This window comes from Cyclopterus lumpus, chromosome 23 (assembly GCF_009769545.1).
Source record: "Cyclopterus lumpus isolate fCycLum1 chromosome 23, fCycLum1.pri, whole genome shotgun sequence".
NCBI lineage: Eukaryota > Metazoa > Chordata > Actinopteri > Perciformes > Cyclopteridae > Cyclopterus > Cyclopterus lumpus.
Genome location: NC_046988.1, coordinates 5895001 through 5921854, shown reverse-complemented (window position 1 = coordinate 5921854; position 26854 = coordinate 5895001). Strand labels below are relative to the sequence as shown.

Sequence of the window (26854 nt, the reverse complement as noted above, 5' to 3'; positions counted from 1 at the left end):
TGTCTGTGTGCGTGCGTCCTGTGGATCAGTGTACTGGGAGCTTTCGACATCATGGCTGAAATCAATGCCGTGACAACAGGGTTTACAACCAATCACGGTGTTGATAATCACATCGAAAAGGACAAGTCTCGTGTGGTCTCCTGGCGTCGACTCTCCCCCCCTTACAGAAAGTATTTCAACACTGGTCGACGTATTTGAGTGGTAAAAGAATCCTTTCTTTACCTCCGTGTCGGTGTCAAAGTAAATTACAATCCCACACTCATCTTTCCACAACTGCTGTGAAAGTCAACCTACACAAAACTGTATAGTTTCACTACGGCGACGCCCCCTTTTCCATATTACTTTACCCTCCTACGTATTTAATTGATGGTGTTTGGCTCCATAAATTGTTTCCCCTTCCTCGCACGTTTTTAATGAGCCGGTGAGACGACCCTGATGACTTCTCAACAAAAAGCATTTGCATTTCTGAGGGAGGGTAGAAAAGTTCAAGTTTTCCTCCAACTAATTAAGTTAAAATCTGCCATCCTGGCCAGATTTCACAGATTTAGGCCGCAGCTGCGTTTCATCTCTGCACTCTGAAGGTGGCTCTCAGGTTTCACACATACTAAATGTTGAGATGTCGCTCTTTGTCCGAAGCGAAAGAGTAGCTTTGATGAGTGATGATTTTGTTGGTAACTGGCGATAAGCGAGCACGGCTTGAACTGACCATCAAAATCCAGCTGCTTGTTAATTCTGCACTTTCAAAAATGCAATAGGAGAAGGAGAAGGAGACCTGGACCTTGACTTTGAAAGGGCTGGACTTATAACATCCTCCTTTTGGTTCGGAAAGACGCAATTCTCCCTCGCTGTGAGGGATGGAGCGGAGGAAGGAGAAGAGACAGCCTGATCAGAATTCAGCTCGCCTGTCTTTCATCTGTATTCAATAGAGCATCACTATTAGACCCCCCCCCCCCCCTTTCATCTCACTCTCTCACACACACACACACACACGCACACACAAAATGCAACATCGTTGCTCACAGCTAAAGGGCCGCGTGTCAACACGGGCGGGTTCACGTGTTGCGTATTTATGATTATGTTACGTCTGCTCACGTGACAACAACCAGATGCTCAAGAAAACACACATAAAAGCCCCCGTTGAGCATCTGTCAGGCACATTGAGCTGAATACAAATAACATTTATATAATTTAGTTGGAACAAAGAGGGAGCAGGTTCAAAAGAAGAAGAAGAGACGCGTTCATACTATAATTAGTTCGATCACATGTGGCCCATGTGTGTTATGTATTTATGTGAATGGTAAGTACTCTGTACATAGCCCCGGTGGGTCCTGGATGCCTGGGGCTACACACCATGTGCCTCCCCAACTGTACTTCACTGCCGCAGGCTCTTCAGGAATCCCCCCCTTCCCTATGGAATAACAACACTGTATCCTAAATACACATGACTTGTAGTAAACATGATATATGTTGAGGAGCATCGCGACACTAAAAGAGTCCTGTTTTCTTCATTTTATTGTATTCATTTTTGAAGGCTTGGATTCTGTGGAGCTTTAACAGGCGAATGAGACAATTAGGATGCTGTTTTAAAGCAAACCTTTGAAACAAGGGAAATGTTGGCTTGTGTATTTTAGACAGCAACAGTAAGGGTAATTCACTCAAAGTACTACTAAAAAAAAATGTACATCTTCTTATTGTACATTACTTTGTGTCATGACATCTGTATAAGGGCAATCACTTTCACATTGTAATGTTAACTGCATCAATCGGTTGCACTGCAGGCTAGAATGTTTTTCCTCGGTGAAACACAGTGGCTGTGTAAATATGAGCGGTGATGACAGCAAAGAAAAGCCACACGCTGCAGACAGTTGCACTGGGAGCCCCCGTCCTGTCCCATTAAGAAGCTGTGGCGGACCCCAGGAAATGAATGGGAAACACTGGATTAGACGTGGGGAATGACAAGCGAATTCTGCTTTTTGTATCAAGCCGCAAAAAAGTCGTTGCATGACGTGAGAGACGGCTACTAGCTAGGCCCTTGTCTGATATAAACAAGAACAGCTGGCAGCCAGAGCTCATGTATAAAACCTCCACAGCAGAGAGATGGATAAGTTGCAACAGTCCTCGCTAAGAGGCCACGAGTCAACGTATGCTTAGCTTGTGGGTAGTAAAGGTGCTACGGTGTGTGTGTGGGTATTAGGAATAAATCACATGATAGTTAAGCGCGACAGAAAAAGGAGACAGAAATGTGCGTGTATGTGCACTCTAGGTGTGTAAGGCGTTTATATAGGTATCCTTGTTAAGAGAGTGTGTGTGTGTGTGTGTGTGTGTGTGTGTGTGTGTGTGGCGTGGCGATCTTGTGTTCATTCGGGCATGAATACCCATTTATCCCACAGTACTAACACATTGATCCACCATTACTGTATACAGTCGGCTACAAAAGGAAGGCAATCAGCTCTCCATCTCCTAAGCTTGGCAAGGCTTAAAGTGGTTAATGGGTATCGATAGTGAGGGGAAAGCAGATTGTCAATAGAGTGAGTGCTCAGGCTTCAAAAAAAGTGAACGGGATAACGGAATAAATACTCAGAGACAGCTGTCGACTGAGATGCGCTTGCCGTGCGTACGGTTATTGTGTTAACCTACATCTGACCAAGTTAATACCTCCCCCTCCCGCTTCACAATTTGCGAAGCCACACATGTTCAGTGGTGAAATCTTCCACCTCAGTTAATAAGAGCTGCCGACTCACTCGGTGGGAACACGGCGTGGGAGTGGAGGAAGTAAAACAACAAGGCGCACAATGACCCGAGGCAGAGCCGAGCTGACGGACGATAGCGTTAACGCAGCGGCGGAGGCCATCGGCTGTAATGGTGTCTTCTGATGATTACACACGCGCACACAAAACACACAATCAAAGCCCACTCTCCCTGTGAACCAAATGGCCTATTTGCTGGCAGAATGAGATGGTGCTAAGTGAAGTGTGTACGATGACTGACCAAAGTCCTGAGAGGTGCTTCGCCATCATCAACTATGCCTCCCCCACGAAAGCCCTGGAGAAATGAACAGGGGGGTGGGGGGGGGAGACGAGATGACCGGTGTGTCGCTTACGAGCTCACCAACAGACACGGAGAAATGGAAACCCGCCCGCGTGCGTCCCTTTGTATTATTCCACCACCGACTCTCCTTCAACCAGCATGGGCGCACGCATGGAGATGAGGGTCGCTCGCACACGGGCCTCGTCACCTACGTGCACAAACAACGCGGGCTGCTGGATGGCGGTAATGGTGTTTTGCAGCACCCTGAGGTGTAATGGGCCTAGGCACGGCTCAGTCAGGGCCATTAGCTTGCTGTAGTTCGTGTAATTACACAAAATGGGCACTCTGGCAAACAGTGGGTGCTAATGTGGGTAGCGGGGCACCGGAGCGTGCGCAGGCAGGCGTAGGATGGCACAGCCACGTTGTCTTGTGAAAAAGTTTGGCCGGGGAAACGTTCGGCGGATTCATATGCCGGTGGCAGAAAGCCGCACCTCGAGCCGCGCGGCACGGCGCGTGCCACAGTATCACTGCCACACACGGCTTCACGCAGGTAAACCGGCGTGCTTCTTAGACCCTCATATAAAATGTCCACCGTCTCAGAAGATAAGACGATGTTGCGTCGGTAGCTTTGCCGCCACACCCGTCACTCTGCCGAGTGGCAGCCCGTTAGCTTCCTTTAGTCCCCTATGCAGAAAACAATTATTTATATAGCGCCGTTTCAATTAACATGCCGTTGCGTTTTCCCTCGTCAGATAACGGAACCGGTATGAAATAGTTATTTAATCACCCGTAGCACGATGTGTTTACCGCCAGTCGTTCCAAAAGCTTCTGCAATTTGATGAAATACTTATTTAATTAAAACAAAAAGAAAGTGAATGACAACAAGTACACAAGATACACGTTGATGCCTATAACCCAATTTCCGTTCATGTATGGCATTACTTTACCACAGTTTAATCAGCAGCGGTAAAACCCGTTTTGTCTTGTTGTCTCCGTGGACCTTTCAGACAGAAAACAGAGACACACATTCACACCTCGCCTGTTTTTCGTCTCGGCCGTGTCAACCGGCGGCCTCTCTGGGGGGGGGGGGGGGGGGGGGGGGGGGAGTTTCCCGTTCTTGTCATTTTTTTTCCTGGGACGAGAGAGGTGGTTGAAGCCGTTTAAAGAACATTTATAGGAGACAGTGCAGCTTCTCGCCTGTTTTCACAGCGCCGAGCCACATCCCAAAAACCCAACGCACAGTACAGATGTATGCCATTGGTCCATTAATGGGTTATCAGTGTTCATACAGAAATCATCCACTTGGCTGCGAGTTATTCAGCTCACAGTCTTGCACGTATGCATGTAGCATTTTGAAAGGGTATTGGATCTTCAACTTCAGACCTAAGTTCACGTGCATATTTCCAGTCACAGAGGCAAAATGTTGCAGAAACAGATACAAAACCAGCATTTCATAAACCCATCGCATCCCCGACCAATAGATTGATGGGCGAGAGCATAATTAGTAATGAAACGCGGTGACTAATGCGTTAACAGACACTGATTTAGTACATCTTTTAGTATATCTTATCAAGTTGAGCAGCAGTTCAACATCAGTCCCGGAATGTGCAAAAGGGATAAGGGTACATGTGGGCTGTGGGTACAACCTTTGGTCATGAAAATACTGTGGGAGTGTAAATGAGATTGGATGACAGATTGGTTGAAAGCTCGGAGTACGCACGGAACAAACAACGTGGGCGTTCAGAGTTTAGCTTATCGTTTTGATACTCCAACTGACAACCCATCGAATTATGTATTTTAATGGTCTTAATTAAAACTGGGGGGAAAAAAAAGTAAATAGAAAAATAACTGATTGTTTTTGCTGGCAGCCACCTGCACCTGTTCTGACAGGTTCACAACCTCTGGAAAGAATGCAGCCAGAAGCAATCCGAGTCCTGAAACAGTCGTCTGTGGTTCACTCTGTGTATCAAAGCCTTCACGGTGATATTTAGCCATCTCTCTCTCTCTCTTACATTTTTACAAAGAACATCCAGTAAGCCGCCTTTTTTTTTTTTTTGTACATAGTGTTTATTAATTTACCTATATTGTTTTTAGCCATTTTCTCATGTGTTTGTCTGTATTGTATCTGTGTTGTCTGGACTGTGCTCCTGCCTCTTGGCCAGGTCATCATTAAAAATGAGAATTGGTTCTCAATTGATTTTACCTGGTTAAATAAAGGTCTAATAATAATATTTCACTCTGCTTGAGCCGCTCCGCTCTTCGGCACGCAGAAAACTTTAAAGTTCAGGAGCGAGTCGATAATTAACCATTTGGCCTCATTGCTTGCGTCGTCACCACCCGAACACTCGTGTTTTCACACCGTTTAAAACACGCTAAACTACCTCAGCCCGGGCCTGCCGAGCGTCACACTGATTGCTGCGCCGCAAAGCATCGTCTATGCGAACGCACAATGGGCGGTCGGGCGCGAAGAGGCCGTAGGGACTTTAACATGCTAGATTCTTCAAAATGAAATATAGTGCCTCAACAGTTGTACTCCAGCCGTCACCCACTGCCAAGTTTAGAAAGTTTAATGCCACCCTCATCAACAGTTCATGATCCCTGGTAAAAAAACAAACAACCAGGGGCAGAAATGCCTCGGTTCTCATTTAAATCAAAAATACAATATTTATGTCTCAGTTCATGACCCAGCCCATTCCTCAAATCATCTCCCCCCCCCCTCTTTTTCTTAAAAGAATCTATTCCTCCCTCCTGCTGCTGCAGTTTATTCCTCACAAGCGGCTCGATATTGCTGTTTATTTGGCATTTTTGTGTCTTAACTGAGTCGAGCAGGGGAGCATGCAGTTGGCTTATGGGCTGACAGAACATCTACTGTTATTCTGTTATCTTTAGGCCCCCAAACTCTTCCTATCTCTATTTCCCTCTCTTTTGTGGATAAACCTCAGCCACCGATGAGGTCGGTGATGAGAAAACTCAGACCGAAAGCTAATCATCCCACACACGATTACCCGGAGCTGATAAAGAGACTTTTCTCAGAGTCTCCTGGCAACGGCAAACTTGGGCTCGCGTGCACTGATCAACCCGTCTCCACGGCGCTGCGAATAAACAACGGTGCAGCACAAACACACTCACGTACATTTCCCCCACCCCACCCCCCCCCACTACACCTCAACGTCACGCCGTGACTAATCGCGACCGACCTTCCGAGGCCGCTTCGGTCGTCAGAACCGTGCGCAGCAATGATTCAGCGCACGTGCCCACGCGAGTTAGCTTCATGGTGAACTTTAGTTGTCAGTGATGAAGAGCGTGTAGGTAGAAGGAGAGCAATGAAAGAGGGATGTCACAGAATAAAAAGGGCTACGTAATTAACTTCCAACATATTAAGTCCCCCCCCCCCTCCTCCTATTGTTTTGACACGAATAGATTCATGGGCCACATCGGCACAGCACTCAATCTGCATGGCGATTATTAAAAGTTGTTTACTAGGGGTGGCCTCGTCTCACTTTCCACACTATTCAGTACGGCGCCATCCATCAGACAAGCTGCAAACCCCTGATAGCCTCCTCGATAGCAGACAAGTTAGGCGGAGAAAGTTATGAGGAGGTTTCATCGTAATAAATGTGGGAGGGAAATGTTGAATTAATCAGAGGAGGGATCAAGCTGCAATGTTTGCCCATAACACTCTAATTAGCGAAAATATTGAGTCATTTCCTTGAAGACGCATACATACAATAGTTACTGATCAAGGCGTCGGTGCCTAGATCGTATGGGATGATTGATGTCTTGTCAACATATCACATCATAGAATGACAGAAATACGATGTTGCGTGTAGAACGCATTTCAGAAAAGGGATTTCTCCCGACCAGATGTCCCGATTAAACCGAGCGAGTTCCAGTTCCCAAGCATTTGTTCTGGCGTCCTGACAGGGACACGCTTTGTTCTGATAATTAGACTGAGTGAATTTAGTTTCCTCCAAAATAAACATTAAAAGAAGTATTGTCGCCAAGCACGACGACCGTTTTATTAGGACACGGGTTTTATCAGTGTACAGTGGCAGCAGTGGCACGGAAAGCACACATATTTATTATATGTGCATAACATTAGCATATTTCAAGTTGAAAATAAGTTAATTGCACACCATTTTCTCCCAACAGAAAACAGGGCAAAAGACAGCGGCGGACCAATTCACTTATTTGTGTGTCTCCGTATTGGGAGTTTTGTTTTATGCTCCAATAAGGCTTCCAGTTTTCCAAACCCGTGTCATTTGGGCTCTGGTACTTTGTATGTGTGGATGCTGCAGTTACTAACTGAGGCTTCAGATAAAATATACACAATCACTGTCCCATCACTACAGGAGAAAAATAATAATGAAGTACTTCAAATCAACTAACTGGCAAATAAACATTTCCCAAATGGAATTCTAGACAGAATATAAGAATTCATCTTCAACAGAGTGCTGGCGTTGAAATAGTGCTGACATTTCCAGAACACTCCAGTTCCTCTGGAGTGCCCTCCTTTCCTTCATTGGCGAGGCAGCCTAACCCAAGGCGTTCTCCACACGTAACTGATCTGAGGACAGACGCTGACATTTACAAAAGGTCCACAGTTTTTCACACACCATTAATTAAAGTGAAAACAAATCTTGGCCTCCCGCCTTCACTCTTCCACCCCTTTCGCTTTCTCTCCTCGCTTCAGCTCCTCCCGCTCGTCTGCGGAAACACTGTAGCGACAGTCAGATTCCATTTACACCGTGCTAATAGGTTTGCTTCCACATAAACGCTCGGCCTCACATCAACGATCGCGCGGGGGGGGGGGGGGGGGGGGGGGGGGGACCTCTCGACGGGGACTGTTCGGCAACGCTCGCTAATGAAATCTCGGGGAAACGGAGAGGTGGCCCGAGATCAAGAAGTTCCACTGACATGCCACCAAATCCATGCTGACGAATGGGAGCTCGCTTTTGTTTGTGAATGGACGCAAATGTGTTCATTTTCATGCTGCTTGTAAAAAAGAAAACACAAATACCATATCATAACCTCAAACATGGTAAATCTAAATCAACTTCATATATTAGACAAGTCACACTTAGTAAACATTAATGAGAACGGTCTAATATATGGTAAAATATATGCTAGAAAATGGAATATAGTTTTACATTACCAAGAGCACAGGGGGGGCTTATATTATGTATGTTACGGTGCTCTGATGCATTAAAAAAAACATTCGACATTAGAGATATGAGAGAGGATATAGTACGCGTGCATAGATATAGTAGCTGCCGTTTTCTTTAAACTCTGGATGAAATGTGATCAAGCACTTCTGCTGCACATCACTGCCAACTTCAAAGCATATGAGCTTGAGTTGAATCATATGTGTTTATGCCGAATACTTTAGGAAAATTGAAAAAAAGGCATTTGAAAAGATATATAATATAAGCAAAGGGTAGTTTATACGAGCCGCAAAAAAAGTTCCTGCTCGAGAGGCAGGAAATATTGCAATTGCGACGTCTTTGGAAACAAATTGCAAAATGACTAAATTTGCAAAGGGAGCCGTGATTCCCTTCAAGCTGGCATTCATAACAAGTTGACATTTGAGATGAAGCCAGATTAGAAGCCTCCTCTGCCATGAATGTTGGGTTGTGTCTTATTACTCCATTTCAAAATATCGCTGAAAAACAAGGTTGTTTGCTGCATCTGAGCGGTTTTCAAAACGCAGACGGCTCTGTATTGTCGAATTTCCAGGATGAGGTACGCCTCCACAAATGCAGGCGTTACGGACCAGAGTGCGGAGGTTTCTCATCGCCATTTAAATGCAGCTCTGCAGCGGCCCTGCCGGTGTCTGCAGGTGGCACGGACTAATGGGAAATGGCGCTGACAGTGCTGGCTGGCCCTACTAAAAGAAAAACAGCAGACCTGCATAATGTCTCTGACCATTACGCTGTGTGTTCAAAAGTGAATGTGTGAATAGAATTGTACGGCGAGAGAGAGAACTGTGTTAGGAGCTAGGAGTGACATAAATAAGTGTGTGTGTGTGTGTGTGTGTGTGTGTGTGTGTGTTGGTGGACGCCATAATGTCTCCAAGCAGCCCGGGCCTGCAGTTAGCGGCGGTGTGCTAGTTGAGGTGGAACGGTGGAAGGGAGATTGCTCGGGGAGTGCCACACTCCTCCTGCTTTTCATTTAGCAGCTTAACCAATACATTCCCGCAACCAGGAGAGGAGAGTCATACTTACTATGTCTGATAACAATGCACGAATTATGCTTTTGAAATTACTTTCCGCATGGGTTTTTAAATCCAAACCATTACAATAATTAATCATTCGCGTTCCCCCTCGTGAAACTCGCCGGCAGTTTGCCGCTCCCCGATTCCTATATTTTACATTGAAGACAATTAGAGGGAGTGACTGCACTGCATTAGTTGAGCGGCTTTAGAGGGTTATATATGTATCAAACTAAATGACCGCGAAGGAACAACTTGCTCGTCAACTCCCACGTTTGCATTTGTGAGTTTTAACCTGTAACTTTCTAACCTGGTGTCGCCACGGCTTAGAGAAGTGGTGGAATTTAGATTATTAGATTTCAAACCATTTCAGCAGAGCGAACATGGGTTCCCAACTCAATCAAAACCGTAATTTCCATCCATTACACAAAACAACACGTTAATGATGGTGTGCTGCGCTAACTAGCTGCTACACATCTAGTTAGCCTCCGGGCCTGGGGAAATTGGTGTAGCCATTCAGTGTAATAATATGCAGATTGATAAGAAGGTTGGAAACTGTTATTATTTTTGATGGAAGAGCATGTTGTTTGTGAGAATGCATGTTGTAGGCTGAAAAGGCCGGACTGATTTGGGGAAATTATTAATGCGTGTGTTGGATTGTTATTTTGACTGCCAACTTCGTATTGCCTTTGGACAGTTTCACAAACTTTTAAAAGTTGAAGATGTTTCACAATAAATCCCTTTAGGTGCATTAATGAAAGTTCATGGTAATCATTGTAATAGTTGTCGAGATATTTCACTAAAAACACACATGTAAACCCCATGGTGGTGCTATGAAATACTTACCAAAGTCAGAAGGCCTCGTCCTCTGGGGACTATTTGTAAGACATTTTAGAGCAATTTGTCCAATAGTTGTCGAGATACGTCATTATAAAACAAAAAAAATGTCACCCTCACAGTCGTACTAGAGGACATGTCAGGAATTATCCTCTGGGGACCATAAATATCTGAACAAATTATTGTGGCAAGCCATCTATTAGATGTTGAGATATTTCACTAGGTAAGGGAAAACTTTGACTTGGTTGTGCAGGTCGAAGAAAACTCAAGGAGATACTGTGTTATCATCTGAGGACCACGGATGTCTGGACAAAATGTCAAGGGTATCCATTTATACGTTTGTTTCGACTTTCCGGTAAAAAAACACAGCTGAAAACCTCACGGTGGCCCGAGAAGAAAACAGAGGATCACCAACGTCGGTATGCTTGGTCTTCTGGGGACCATAATGTCTGTAATCATTTCATGGCAATCCAGCCAAGTTAATATTTCAGACATCCGACTGCACCAAAGAGGTGGCCCAACTGACTGACACACATTGCCATCCCCCAGAAATCCTGTAATCGTGATGTCAATGGTATGTGCCAAGTGTGGGAAAGAAACAAATACAGATCGTAAGACAGCGACGAAGGGAAACGGGAAGACAAAGCGAGAGAGAGTGGCAAAAACAGAGCGGCTGGGAATTAATACCGGCGAGAGAGAAACAGTGTGACAGAGATGCAGAGAAAGACAGGAGGAGAAAGGAAAGGCAAACATGAGAGGAAAGTGAGGCTGTGAGGGTTCTTGGATAAAGCATGTTGAGATAAGAGCTGTTCAACAGGCCCTTAAGAACCTGGCAGGCCACGTTTGAACTCTGAGGCTCAGTGGATCCCGGGCAAAAATCTCTTGAAATTAAAGCTGACAAGAGAAATAATCTATGCTTTTTCTCTTTCCTCACTGACGCTAATCTGTTTCAAGAAAGGTTCATAGTATAATTCATTATATTTGGCTGATCAATTTGTGAAAAGGAATGACTTTCTTCTAACATGCACAATCCCTACAACGCCATCACTCACTTTAGTAGGTCAATGAAAATAGATACTAACATTTAGTGTGATTTTACATTTTTTATCTGAATATTTAGGATATGAATCCAGTCTGCGACACAGACAAACTGAGCCAGTGTTGCATTAAGTACAGACAACAAATCGGCGATGAGCGCTCATTGTATACCAGACAGGTCCAAATGCTATGATGACGTTTGTCTGTGTCTGTTTCTGAGTATACGTGTGTGTGTGTGTGTGTGTGTGTGTGTATTAGTGAAAGGATTTTAGAAGGGAACTTGAAATAGACTCCTGAGTGTGACAAGAGAAACGTGTATTGCGGTTGTTGTACTGATTGAATTCATGGTATTGGGAATGTCCACTACCCTGACAAGATTTATAAATGTGATGAAAAATATAGAGGGGAATAAAATAATATTTCAAATAGGGCTTAGTTCTCTCGCCTCTACTGTATCTACAGAGCCTTTGGAACACCAGAGTCTGGAGTCCTGTACTAATGCTGCAGAGAAGTTTGGACTGACAGTGGGGTGTATGCCTGAGTACATGCCGAAGAAAGCCACTGTGGACTTAGTTTTCAAACACTTGAACTTTGTCCAACAGCGGAGACACATTTCTTAAAACCAAAATAAACTGAATCTGCAGCCATGCTGGCAGCTCTTTGAGGCTGTACTCACAGCGGGTGCTTTGAGCTAAATGCTAACACCAGCATGCTAACATGCACACAGTGGCAGTGTTAACTCATACTTGTATTACTTAAAGGTCAACATGTTGGTTTTGCTAATCAGCACTGAACACAAAGTGCCACTCATTTCATTGAATGAGGGAAAACTGTGACCTGCTGCACTAGATGAACATGAACATCTGCACAAAATGCCAATCTAACCAGTAGTTGTTGACATTTCATTCTGGACCAAAGTGGTGGACTGACTGACATCAGAGCAGAGAGTACTACTGCTAGCATGACTAACAAGCAGAAAGGAGGAAACCGATAATAAATATATATATATATGTATGTATGTATGTATGTATGTATGTATGTATTTTCAGTGATGTGTAGTCACAAGCCTCTATCATACTTGTGAGTGCAAAAAATGAAACTGACCTGTGTGTCTTCAAGCGGATGGTGTTTATGAGCTTCCTGAATTCATAATGTTTCTCAAGTCTGTCACAGTTGACTCCCCCACAGGCGCTGTCTAATCTCAGTATGCCTGCCAAGTCGTGTTCAAATTGTGAACATTTCCATAATTATTATTATTTATTTTTTTAACCACTTTCTCGCAAGAGCGGACACACTGTAACCACACAAAGGTTAGCGAGGCCCGTCTGTGTGCGCAGCTAAAAAAACAGCAGAAATCCATTAAAACAAAACCTATAACCATTTTAATTTCAATCTGAAATGGGCTCCAACAAAAAGTACCAATCATATTTGAACTCGGCTGAGGAAAAAAAAAAAAAAAGAGAGAGTAAGACGAGCATAACAGTAAGAACAGATGAGTCAGTTGATGCCTCATCTTCAAACTCCAACAGCCTCCAGTGTCTCACTCAGTGGCTGAATCCGCTTTAATCAACTGGCCTCCATCTAAAACACAGGTCCTTCAGATGTGCAGCCCTCTGACTGCAATCGTCTTTGAAGACGCCTTCTGTAGCATGGTGGGAGTGACAGAAAAAACGAAGTGGCCCCCTTGTAGAAGCTGTAGAAGCTGTAATTGTATTGGTTTTATCCCTCTTTTCTTCAATGTAACCACCTGAGAGAAGCGACAGGAGAAACCAGATGTGCTGGACATCGGAAGAGTCGTTTCTCATTCGAGTAACTGAACAATGTCACAATACTGGGATTCTAATACATAAAAACCAGCATGATGGCAATTGTCACAAGGGATGCTGCTATGATCCAAGGTGTCATTCATGGCAATTTTCTCACACTGTGGGATATTGTTATTTTCACATTTGTCAAGAAAAATAGCTTTGTTAATAAGTGGCAGCGCAGGGTGAAGTCACTTTACCTGAAGATGTTTTGTTTTTTTCCTCAGCCCTTTTCTTTATGAAACAATAAATATACTCCATGTTTTCTTGAAACTCTGACAGTAAATAATTCCTCACAGTTCACATATCTAGCACTCAAGAAAACATTTAGTCGGGTGAGAATGTGAAAGGGAGGAAATGATCTGTACGGAGTCGTCGTCAGCTTAGAGATCGGTATTGATCAACCGGACAATCAGTAATAACCAATTTCTGGTATCTCCTCTTTGCTCTTTTCTTCTTCAAATCGCGCCCGTTTGAAACGCTTCTAGCGGTGAGTGATGGCAAAGAAAGGAGACGTGACAAGACTCGGGAACAGCAGAGGAAAGAACAGGTGCCATGCAATCATATAATCCAACGAGGAAGAACGTTAAGAAACGCAACAGGAACGGAGGGAAAAGCGGACAGAAAGAAATACACCGAAGAGGCAAAACAAGAGAGCAGCCAAAGAGCAGAGCTGATGGTTTGTATGTGATCATATTAGACTGTGTTGCTACTGATAAGGAGCCAGGTCCCCCAGTGAGCTGGCAACCAAAGTCACCTTCTGGCAGCTGTCTACTGTCATCTACTAATGCACTCACAACGACTTTTGAACCTCCCAGTTAATGACCAGGGAGGTAATGGAGAGAGATGTAGGCCACGAACAGCTCCACGGTCTGGATTATGATTATTATTTTTTTTGTGCGCACAACCGAAACGCATTTGCATCGATACGAAGACATGTACAATACATCACCGTCAGCAACCACCAGCTGGGTATGAAAACGCGTATGGATTTATGTGTACGTGCGCATGCCTCATTGCTAAGTGGGCGCACGAAGCTTAACGGCGCCCCCTGTGTCGTTTGTGTGCACATTACCTGGAAATCTCTCTCCTCTAGAATCTCTTTCCTCCACCTCACCAGGAAAGCGGCACACACGTAGAGGTGGAAATGGGAGAAGCCCTCAGGTTCAGCCTGGCGAGAGAGGAGAGGTATTACAATGTTGATTTACAACAGGTTTAACATTATACACACACGTTAAAACAGACACTCTGGATACCTCAGATAGCTCTCGCCTTTCATCACATTTCATTTTAAGATTGCAAAGCATTTTTTACATGATGTACTTAGTCTGCCATTTGCACCAAAAGAAGGAGAAGAGAGATAAAAAAAAAAGGTTTTCAAAAAGAAGGATATAAAACATTCATCTGTCACAATCCTGAAAATGTACATTCGCGGGGCGACGGAGACAAGGAAAGATACAAATCCCCTCTTCTCATTTCAGCCCCTCGTTATGTTTGCCGGTTAATTTTTTTTTTTTTTTTTATGACTCGGCAATGAGCGGGGGAATTAAAGAGCGAGAGAGACAAAGGATTAGATCTTCCTTGTTCTATTCATTTTTGTTCTTCTTTTTCTTCCTCCGGAGCCCTATCAGAGGGAGGATAATTACCAGGGCCTTTAAATGTAAGTGAATAGGGAATATATGCCCCCTTAAAAGGTGGGATGGAATATCAAAAGAGCATTTTAATGCGTGTGCTTTTCTCATTGCATTCTGGCGCGCTCGTCCAGGGGTTTAGTTAACCACATGCTGTGCATTATTTGAGCTTCCAAATCATGGAATTAAAATGTGGAATTGCACTGATGAATCTGTGGCCTCTGCTGTACGCGTGTTTTCCAACTCACAGATCTACTTGAGTGGAAGAAACAACGCAAACACACTGCTCTTGGCAAATAGCATGAAATCCAAAAATGTATTCATGTGTGCCCTCTGATGTGTCTACTTCGATATTATTCGGTGGGAAAGAAGCGACGCCGCGTTAATGTCGGCCCACGTTTTACAGCCCAGGCATCATTTACAGTTTTAGGAAACTGACCCTCTTTAATTCAATACTACGCTCTGCAGACTCTTTGGCATAGGTACGCCGCATATGCATCACAGCCCGAGGCTGCACACATGTTCCAATAACTCAGCCGTGTTTATCACATTTCACATCTAATTTACAGGACTGCAATTAGACGGCGAGGTTGTAGCATTAACTCATTTCCACTTTCTCTTGAGTAACCGAGCGCTGCTCTTTAACCACCAAACTCATTTGTGTAGAACAGCGAGCCATAACTCTGCAGGAATTAACAGGAACTGCCTTTCTGCTGTGTTAATTGAATTTCCCTCCAGGAACAAGGCAAGAAATAATAGTGGATAGACAGATTTAAACAAGAGAAGGAGGAGGAAATAGTCGGGGAACATAAAAAAAAAAAAAGACACACACACACACACTATGTCAGCTCTCCTGCACTGCGTTGTGTTGCTGTGTTGATCCTCCCTACGCCTTTTTGTACGTCTCCTGTTGTTTGGGTTTCTTCTTACTTCACCCACTTAGTTTAACACTTTCTTTTGAATTTCCCAACTGAGAGTGTTTGTGTGTGCTCGTGTTGGATAGAGAAAGTGAGCAATAGAAATAAGAGTGTGGAGAGAGAGAGAGAGAGAGAGAGAGAGAGAGAGAGAGAGAGAGAGAGAGAGAGAGAAAAAAATAGGGGTGTTTGTGAACAGTGAAGCGAAGTGTGATGAGAGTTGTAAACTGGCAGGTGATTGGCTTGTTGGTCTAACCTTGCATCTACAATCCAAACAACAGAAGCAAGCAAACACTCCCGCGCACAAACAGATGAGTTAGTACACGAGTGTCAAACAGCAGCGCAATATTTATCAGACAACCAACCCCCCCCCACTCAAAGCTTTGCACACTTCTTTAATTTCCTTTCTCCTGCGAGTTTCTGTGTGCAAGTTCATGGTTGAGGGCACCGATGAACTCTCAGGGACTGTCTGGCCCCTCTCCCTCGGTTGCAATCACCTCTCCATCTATCCTCGGCTCCATAATCTCCTCCTCCTCCTCCTCCTCCTATATGATTGTAAGGAATATTCTGCGACTTGCAAAGTGATCCGTCTTTATCAAGCGCTAACTTCTTTGATTTGTCACCACCCATTTACAATGGCGCGGCAGCATTAATTTGAAATGGCTTGCCTCCATTGGCTGCGGCAGGAATGGCGGCTTAACTAATGACCAACTTTGACATGTTTCTGGCAAAGAGCTGTCACTATATAGGATTTACACTGGGAGATTGTGGCCAAAACACCACACCAAAAACATATTATCACAACCTACGATAAAAATTGGAAATAATAAAACAAAATAAAATGTCATCAGTCCAATTCGTTTCCACCCCGGTTAGTGTGTGTTTTGCCTATTTTTTGACAAATGAATTGCAGTCAAAATATAAGATTCATTCATTCAAGTTTATTTGTTCGAGAGGGACAATGTACATTGATGAACACTTTAAATTAAACGTAAATGCACCCAATTACAGCCGCAAGGCTGATTTCCATTGTCTGTCCCCCTGCTAGAGAGACTCTGTATATAAAATGATTTAAGAGAAATTGGATTATTAACACAAAATAATCACATGTCAATCATATCCTCAATACAGGTTTATCTCAACAACCCTATTCTGGCAGCAGAAAGAACAAAAAGCTAATGTTTTTTTTGTAGAATTCAATCACTTGTATGTGTGTGAGCTTTGTAAGTGCAAATTATGTGAGTGCCGCTGCATCTGTAGTCAAAGTGCACATCACCATAGTAACGCTTTATTGCAAAGTTGCTTTAAAAGCAACGCATCTTAGAAAAGCAGGTTTGTCAATCATATCGTCAACACAGGTTTATCTCAACCAACGTCAGTGGAAACAAAAAAAAAAAAAAAAAAAAGAGCTGAACCAATCCAGTGGGCTTTTAATTATTGATTAATTCCGTCATTTGACAAGCAAAAAAAAAAAGGGGGTACATTTTCATCATTGTAAATAGAATACCTTCAGGTTTTGGACTCTAAGAACAAACCAAGCCACATCAGGGCAGGCTGTGAGAACTTAACAAATTACGGAATATGGAAAGACACATTTATGATAAACTTTGTCATATTGCATTTCTGAAGGAAAAAAAAACCCAATGCTGACGGACCAGCAGGTTGAATCATTTAAAGGAACAGTTCAACATTTTGGGTAACCCGCCTATTTGTCTTCTTGCTGAGTTAGTCTCATGATTCACTCTCATGCCCTGCGTGTTAAGCATGACACCAGAGGTGATGATAGTGTTGAGTTGTAGTGGATTTTATATACACTTGCACATGTAGATAAGAGGTTATGTTTTAAATTAATACATAAAGAAAGTTATGATAATTAATTTGAGGAATATTCTGAGGAATGTATTATAAAGCATAATAGAGGATCACTGTTTTATTATTCTGTTTGTTAATGACAAATGTAATGATTAATTGTATGATGCATGAGAATTAATTATGTTTTATTGTTTAGACAATAGTTAAACTGAAACCTGAGATGTTGCTTTTATTCTGAAGGCAGGATAATAGGTTTTATTCTGAAGGGGAACTTCCTGTGTGAAGTGTGAACTTTGACCCCGCTAGCGTATCGATTGGAGGCATTCTTTGAAGTGGCCAATGGAACTAACCCTCAGGTGTGAACCTTATGTCTTATTCGCTGGTCAGCGTAGCATGCTGTGTCTCTGAAAGGTATCTGCATGAATACCTCCACTAACCAATGGGAGCTTAGCTAAGCGAATGGACTGCGAATAAAACTAATTGTAAGACGCGAATTCGGTCACTTACTCTTACTTTTATAATTGCATGATAGCAATTACTGTTAGTGCAAGTCAAACCTTTTTGTTTTACACCGCAAAGTAACAAAATATCTCTCTCTCTCTCTCTTCCTCCTGCCCCATCCATCCAATGCATCAGCTGAAGGCGTTTGCCTCATTATGATCTGCAAAATAAAGTTTGTCATAGGAGTCAAGGTAACTCCGTCAAACGTGGCTCTCTCTCTCCCCCCCTCCATTGTTATGCCTGCCTCGCCTCCCCCCTCCCTTTGTGTCAGGGCAGCCATATTGGCTGAGACACGCAAGACTCTGACAAGTGCTGCTGATCAAAGTAGGGAGAAGGCGGGGGACAAAGGGGGAGGGTGCGTATGAGGAAAGAAGTCGATTGGGAGAGGGGTAAGAGGGAGTGCACAACAGCACGGAGAGGATAGGAGGCTAAAAGGTGCACGGAGGAGGAAAAGGGAGCGTTGCAATGTCACGGTGTCTTCAAACTGCTGCGCTGGCTCTCTGACTAGTCTCATCGCTCCAAAACAAAGCAGCCTGACGTGGGACTAACTCGATACCCTGACGGGCCGAATCCAGACAAGGTGAAAAGGTGGTGTTGCTGGGGGAGTGATGCAAGATGATGAACGAGCAGATTTGAATTGATAGGATGCGATGAAGCCCTAGCACCCCGGAGGTGATTTTAAAAGCTCCTTTTTTTAACAAGGCGATTGGCGACGGCTGACATCAGCGGCTACAAGCGGAACAAGTATCCTGAATCTGTGGGTGGGCGACTGCAGTGTACATTTAAAACACTCACAAAGGCAAAGGAGGGGCACAGTGAATTCTAAATTACAGTGAAAGATCTCAGGGAAAAACAAATGCAAGGATGACAGGCGTCTGTGCATGATGAGATCCATTTGACTTGAGGGAACAAATGCCAGAGGAATGGCATCCATTCAAGACGAACATGAGTATAGTTTCTGTTCCTGTGTGTGCTTCTCTCTCCATGTTTTGTCAAGATTCTTAATAAGATAAGAATTCCCATAAATTTGGTCCATTTCAGATCCCATCCAACCTCACCATGTTAATGTTGTATTTAAAAGGGGAAAAAAAAAAATGTCCATAATGTAAGGGCGAGAACAAATGAAGATAATGTGTGTGTGCACGTGTGCAAAGGGAAAATTGGGGGGGGGAGGCACAGGGAGGAGATTTTTATGGAAGACGGTAAGGCTTGGTGTGTGTGTGTGTGTGTGTGTGTGAGATTGGGGTCCGGTCTGCAGAGGCCTGTCTCATTGTTGGCCGTGACCATGAGGCCGACCCCGACTACAGAGGCAGGAAAGGTGAGGAGGGCCCCTTCCCTCTGGGATGCTCAGACAATCTCCCAGTTATTCTGTTGGCAGAATTGCATGACACCCTTGTGTTATCTGATAAAGATAGGAAGCACGCCATTTTTTCCGGGATTAAATAATGCTGTCAAAGAAATTCAAACTCAATGGGGGCATTCGTTTCACTGAGAAAACAGCTCTTTCTTTCCCATCATTCATCTCCACTGAATGGATCCGTCTGAAGAATATTGAGGCCAACAATGTGCCAACAATGTGATGCGTTTTGTTTGTTTGTTTGTGGAAGCGGATTGCATATGCATACTACAATACAATACATGTAATTTAGCTGACACTTTTATCCAATTTACTATTTTCTGCTCATTTTGCAAGCTAAAATATGTAAAATGTAAACTTCGGTTCAAAACCACATATGATGATTTAGAGAAGCTGGATTATTTAATAGTATAATATGTAATATTTGACTATGAAATGTAGTCGAGTAGAAGTTTAAAGTAGCCTGAAATGGAATCAAAGCAACACACAAGGTTTTTTTTTTTTTAATCTCAATCTCAGCTAATCTTCTGCCTCTTGTTGCGGTAAATCACCCACTTTTTTTGCACCAAGAATCGACGGATTTAAATCACATCTTGCACAATGATTTTAAACTTGAGCGCTATACTGCTCCCTGTCTGTTAAATCCAACTGCACAGATGAAAAAGGACCATGTTGCAGAACCTGAAAAATTTCATGGTACCCTTTTAACAGCCATGCTAATGCTGCCACACTGAGCTACTTGCTAATTTCATGCTCCACGCAACAGGGATAATTTGGTCCCTGTCTGTCCGTCTGTGTGTGTGTGTGTGTGTGTGTGTGTGGGGGGGGGAGCAAAGGTGTGTCTTTCCATCTGCGAGTGTGTTTCTCTCCACATAATTCATCTTTTCAATAGTGATCAATAGTGACAAATGGAGAAAAAGAAAAAGGGGGTATCGGACTGCGGGCAAAATAGACAAAAATAAATGAAACAACACACAAAATATGGAGAAGAGACAGCAGACAGAAAAGAGAAGATGGCGAAGGAAGCCTGTCTTGAGCTGGATGCGGCTACTGAACAGATGGTAGCACCGCAGAGAGAGGACCACAGCGGAGACATGGCGGCGCTCAGGTTAAAATCTCCCCTGGAACACGCACACACGCACAGGCACACACGCTCAGTGGCAAAGGGCAAGGTCTTTCTGTTTACCATCGGCGTGAGAGAGACCCAAACACGATCGGGCCAACCTCTTTCCCAGTTCGTGGTGATTCATGGATCTTCGTTCGGGACATTTGTCAAAAGAAAAAAAAGACAACTGTATTAATCTGTTTCGGAAGTCCAGGTTGTTTAGACAATAATGAATAATGCATATTCCATCGTGTTTGAGAAGAGGAGCCTATACAACAACTAAATCATCTCCAGAACAGAGAGACGTTCTCGCCTCGGAGGTGAAGTCGGTAAAGCATGACAAGAGCTCAAGCAAACAGGAAAAACCCGCTGACAAGGGGAAGGAACACAAGGTTGTAATAGCTTCAAGAGTATTGTCCCTCAAGCGGAAGTTTGCGATGGGCTCTTTTGTGGAGCACATCCAATTAACTTAAGCACTCCAAATCTCCACTTGGTTGTATGTTGTTGTTGTTGTTGATGGTTCAAAAGAGACATTCACGGGCAGGTGTGACGGAGAGGGGCGCAGAGGGGAGGACACACAGGAAAAGATAGGATGGTGGAAATTTAGGACGCGTTGAGAAGAATGATGGCGAGCAGCGAGGACGTCGTAGGACTGCGGAAGAATGAGAAAATGTTCTATGAAAAAAAAAAAAAGGACAATAAACGATAGCAGGGTGGAACCGCAGCTGCGCCTCACTGGCATCCCCAATGAAAGCTTCATGAGTGGAAAGCAGCCTAATATACATAAGCAGGGCAGCACCGGAGGTGAGGGACTCAGACAGAGCCTGCCAAAAAAGGTGCGTGTGCGTGTTGTTTCTGAAGGGGGGGGGATCCTAAAATATTTAGAGGATGGATTACAAGTACAACGTGTACTAGGGTTGCTGTCAAGTCACGACAAAGAGACAACACTGATTAATCATTAATTGCGGGTCTCTTTTTGGGACTCGAAGTAGACGTGCGAGCGTAGTCCGCGTTAGTGCGCTTTACACTCAGCTATCAACCACTTTTTTAAATTTTATTCAAGAGAGTCACTGCACACCTCAACAGGGTTTTCTAAGCTGTACACTAAGTGTGATAACTGTACTGTGACCAAACGCATCAATGCCGGTGCTAATATTTAACGGCTGAAAACGCCGTCTGCTGGTTTAGACCGGCCGTTACCTCACAGGGCAGAATAAGAGATCTACGTCCCATCAGAACCCCCAACTCGGCGTTTCCTTTGCTGCGTACATTTGACTCTTTTAGCAGCTGGCTAGTGAGCTAACTAACGTTTACTTGGAGGCCACAGAGAGCCTCTACAGGGTGACGGGCTGCTGGGGTTTTGGTTGCTACAGCCTCGCGGGCCCATCCCACACGTTTTTCCTGGGGAAGCAGTCTCAGTTGCATTTTGAGAGACAGTAAATGTATATAATTCAGTTCCTAACATAGCAACATATTCAAAATAATATTAACTACTATCTGAATGTTAATGTGATACATCCACACAACTCAGCCCTGTTTAGAAGTGTTTGGGGAGCGCTTCTATATAGTAAAAGTAGTTCATTCTCAGCTAAAACATATCCAGAGGAACACAAGATGTTCCAGAATATTTAACATTTTCTCTGATTGTTCATGTGTTTTCCATGATGATTTTCAGGGATACTCAGGAACCCTGTTTAGTAATTAAACAACCCGTTAAAAAGGCAGCCAAATGATAGGGAGGACCCAAGGCCCCTGTCAGATGGTCCCGCCCACATTTTCAATGCTTCCTACGCCAATGAACACTAACTAAGAATTATGGTAATTAAGAATTATGGTAATTATTAACACTGTATCCTTTAGAAAACTTATTAATGTTTCTCCATTCACCCGTCCAAAACCCGTTCCAGCTCCATCAATACTGGTGAACTGAGGTACTTGAACTGACTTACAACCAAAGGGAAGCAATCCAGCACTTAGCAGCAGAGCACCAGGAAACCAGCGGGACCACCACATCATATGCAAAATGCAGAGACGTTGTATATCAATATTCTGATCTCTTGCTGCTTAAACAAACAAGTTTGTTAATCAATTGCGTAAACCAAATAACTCAAAGTCGAAATTAATAGAACTTAAACTGAGGCGTCCAAGTGGCTTTAAGTCATCCATCAGTGTCCCCCACCGTTCTGACAACAAGGTGTAACACATATTCACAAAATGACACACGAGTTGTAATTAAATGTCTGGACAAGGGATTATGTTTTACGATGCCGTAAATCCACTTTGAACGCGGCACTTCAAAGTTTCATTGTGTGTCTCTTCGACTGTATTTTTCCTCCTTGCTTTGCTTTCTTTCTGAGCTCTTGACTGTTGATATAAGATGAAAAATAAGGTCTTGTTACTATGGACACCGTGCAGACTCGACATATAATAGAGGCAGCAGAGCTGGCGAAGGTACAGAGCGGCACTGGGCCAACTACCCTGTCTTAATAACCACGAGCTTACATTCTGTGTTCATTTCCATTATCAGAATAATCCAGAGTATCGTAAAGGTCACCCACTCGCACTTAAATTCTCCTGATGCTTTTCCGAGCATACATATGGAAAGCCCTTCCTCACACATGCACTTCTAACCCTTTCCTCTCCTGAATCACTGTCCATCAATAAAGCAAAAGCAAAGTCCACACTATCAACACATAAATAAACCGGCATGATCTAGCGCTACACCACTAAATACGTCTGTCTCCCCTGCCAGCTGGCTGTGGCTCAGTCAAAAGTCACCAGAAAAAGAAAAAAAGAAAAACATCTTGAATGGGAGATGTAATGGATCCGTATCAATCCTCCACGAGAGTAAAAGGCAATGCCCATCGGTATCTGTAAGGGATGGGCTGACCAGGAAGCGGGTCCGTGGAAACATAGTGCTGCTGTCGGGTCAGCCAAAGTGTTCTCTCCGGGAAAAATGTGGATGTCATTTGTGAGTGAGCGGAGAGACTGCACTTAAACTGGAGGACTTGCGAGTGTTCGGGATTTGTTTCTTCTTTTTTTTTTTTTTTTTTTTTCATACTCGGGTCCGCGAGCACTGCATTGCAGCTGACCCGGCAGCTTCACGTCGTTGAGCACGGAGAAAGGGAAAGAGAATCTACGCTGATGGGGCTCAATTACGGGGAGTGGGATTTAAAAATAGTTTAAAAATAGTTGACAACGAATCCGATCATCGATTAGTCACTCGACTAATCGATGATCAGATTCGTTGTTCGGTGTTATGATGCACGACACGTAACGGCCTCTCCGTGATCAGGTGATGAATTGCAGGAAATGACGCTGTGTCCTTGTTCTCTCCTTCGTCTCCGTAGTGAGCATTTAAAAAAGGTGGGGGAGACAAATGCGTGAGTACAGGTTTGAATTCCAAAAAACAAAATGTGACGGACAGAACCCATTGAATGATCACAACCCTGAGAGAAAACGTACTGAAGACAATGCAAACTGGTAATCGTTTGACCATCAAAGGGACCACCACGTTTATTGATGATCAAAATAGTGTTCAGTTGCAGCCCAAGTAGGTTTATGGTAACATACATATTTGCAAGCGACGGTAATGCTGAAATTCCTGGATTTAAAAGTGCTCGTATGATAGTTTGCATTATTAAAATGTAAAAAGCACAAGGACTCGACGCTTCAGAAGATGACAAGAACAAATATACACTTTGCTCCAGCCTGAGCTTGCGGTAAAGAGAAACATAGAATTAGTAACATGTATTTTTTACAAGCCAGCAGTGGAGTTCTATCAGCATCCGAGAGTGCGAACACAAACCAAATCTGACACAAAAAATGGCCGCGGGGTTCTTAATTCAAGTACGGCAAGAAAAGTTAGGTGGCTTTCACCTGTCAGCTGCAATCTATTTCAAGGTGCCCAGCGTTCAGTCAGTTAAAGTTCAGAAAGATTCAGACAAGATTTATTTGGTGTTTATTCATCCAAGCTATGGTTATGTTGAAGGCTGTGGACGAAGCACTAAGACTAAGTCTTCCCGCTTTCCATCTCTAAATGTCTAAACTCTTTTTGCAAATCAGTCTATTTTTACTTCACGCCGTCGCCCCTTCCTCGTTTCGCTCCCCTTTCATCCTAGATTTTCTTCAACGCCCCACTTCACTCCTTGATCTCTCTTCATCAAAATGCGCTTCCCATCGCCCATCCACTAACTCCTCTGGTTCTGCTAGAGCTACCAAAAGGCACATAGAGAACAAGGTGCGGTTACTTGGCAAAAGTCTGTAATTTACACGGTTGCGTTTGTGTTAATGGGAAGCGACTGTACTACAGGACACTTATCACACACTGACTTCAGTGCTGTGGAGGTATCGGGCTTACGCTGAGGCCTTTGCATGCCTTTCACAGCGAACACGAATATTGGGCAAAAAAGGGACGTCGTTTTTTTTGTTTTTTTCCAGGAACCGGGCCGATATTTCTGATCTACCAAATTAGGATGCTTGTAACAACACAATACTTATATACTCAAAATGTACACTTTAGTATGCAACAACAGGGGGAGGTCCCAACCAAGACGGCAAACCTCATTACTCCGTTAGACCTTGACAAATGCAGCGCAGACCAGATCCACTCCTCCCGCCCTTACCTTTCACAATAAAAGCCGGGCCAATCTATTCAAACCTTTTATTAAAAAAAAAGTACAAAAGTCGTACATTTGCATCACTGCCAGTCTGAATAGCTGTGATGCATTTTCCGGTCATTTGTTGTCACCACGCCCCCAAGTGTGCAGAGGCCTTTACACTTGCAAATGTCAGACTCTTGAGCTGCGAGCAAACGTTAAGGGGTGAATATGAAAAGAACATCTGCATGTTATACTTCCCCATCTTGACGAGAGACGAGACTATGCAGGCGAAATGATTGCACTCTGATTAATGCTGAGGACGCTGAGAACCGGCAGCAGAAAGAACAACAGTGGCAGGCTGCTGCTTTGTGCAAATAACTACCACAGTTGGAAATGCCACCACGGGAGAAGCTCATTTTGAATTCTGCTGCAACTCTCAATTCATCTTCGGGCTCATTCTCTCCTCGTCTGATCAAACGCTGCGATCGTGTGTCTTACACTCAACCTCTGCGTCAGCTGGAAAATCCATTATGTGTACTTAGCGCAAGTCCTGGACTCCCCACCCACGTTCCAGCCTAGTGCACCCCCCCCCACTGAATCAATAGCAGACATTTGGTGTTATTGACGACGCCAACTGAGGTTAACAATCTGGTGTAACTGTAGGCGCCGCCTATTAAGCTGTGTGTAAATGTGAAAGGGCAGCGGAATGAGCAGGTCCAGGTGTGCTTGAATGGGATTAGGATCTCTCTCGCTCTACATTAATAGGCTTTACTTTGACACTCGCACAAAAGAACTTATTCGCAAAGACTTATAGGCACATTTTCTTTTTTGAAACCTTTCTGAACAAATCAAGTGCCCCTGTTGAACTTACAAGCAAAGTGTAAATGTGGCCGAGCAGCCTAGTTAGGCTGTATTATGAGCTCTGTATAATTAAGACCACGTGGAGAAAGGCTGTCGTGATTGAAAACCTTCAATGCAAGAAACCTGTATTATGTTGCATCATGCCTCCTGGATTGGCTGGAGGATAATGGCAGAAATTACAAAAGCATCACTCCTGAGGCAATCACAGATGTCATTATCAGAGAATATCCCCGTTTACGAGAATCCCAGGCAAAGCCGGATCGATAGAAATGGATAGATAACAAAAAGCTCAATAAGAGCAGCTTCTGCCGAGTGTGTGTGTGTGTGTGTGTGTGTGTGTGTGTGTGTGTGCGTTACCTGGTAGGTGTCCCACAGTCTGATCGTGCAGCGGAGTGGCAGCTCCCTCATCAGGAGGTTGTTCATCCAGCGGAAGGCAAACTGCAGGTACTCCACCTCGTACTGCTGCATGTGGAGGTGCACGGACTCTGTCAAAACATTAACAATCACTGTTAAAAACCACAATATCACACCTAGATGGACATTAGACTGGCTTTGTGTAAAGACCAGCAAAAGAAGATGCAGATGTCTGTGAGGCAATAGCAATGATGACAAGTGTGGAGACAGATTCCGCCATAGCGCCGCTCTTTGTCAATAACTACTGAAGCCGGTGGCACGCGCACAAGCCTGACGCACACGGCCTCTTAATGGAGATGTAATCACCGAGCTATCAGAACTGTCGGCGAAAAGCTACACACCAAACTGAGATGAGGGGGGAATGGTTATTAAATGAAACTCCGCCCCATGTCAGTGCAGTGAGGAACGGAGTGCACGAACCGCGAGTCAAAAGCATCCAGAGGCGCGGACAGGCAGCATGTTCATGTCAGGTGTGTGTTTATTATTTATTTCACGTTTCTGCATTCAGGAGGAGCGGATTAAAGATGTTTAAAAAAACTTTTCCATACACGGTCAATCTGTACAAAACATGTTTGATCCCCTGGAGGGTTTAAATACAATTGTGACTATTTATCCTTAAGGGGAAGTCGAGTGATTTAAATATTGCACAAGCTCAGCACAGATGTTAAACCTATCCAAAACATATACTCACTGGATCTGCCATAGTTTAAAATGTATCTCTTCGGCTTTCTGTGAGGCAG

General features: G+C 43.9%; 1 protein-coding gene across 8 annotated transcripts in view; it reads right to left on the bottom strand.

Annotated features, from left to right (window-relative positions):
- The window catches only part of tbc1d22a (TBC1 domain family, member 22a), a 98454-nt gene that overhangs the window by 4097 nt on the left and 67503 nt on the right, over positions 1-26854 (bottom strand). For all 8 annotated transcript variants that reach the window (XM_034525954.1, XM_034525957.1, XM_034525956.1 and 5 more), the window contains 2 exons: positions 26058-26185; positions 13994-14089 (listed from right to left, as the gene is read on the bottom strand). In XM_034525954.1, coding sequence (XP_034381845.1) covers positions 13994-14089; positions 26058-26185 — 224 coding nt within the window. The remainder of the gene's footprint in view (positions 1-13993; positions 14090-26057; positions 26186-26854) is intronic.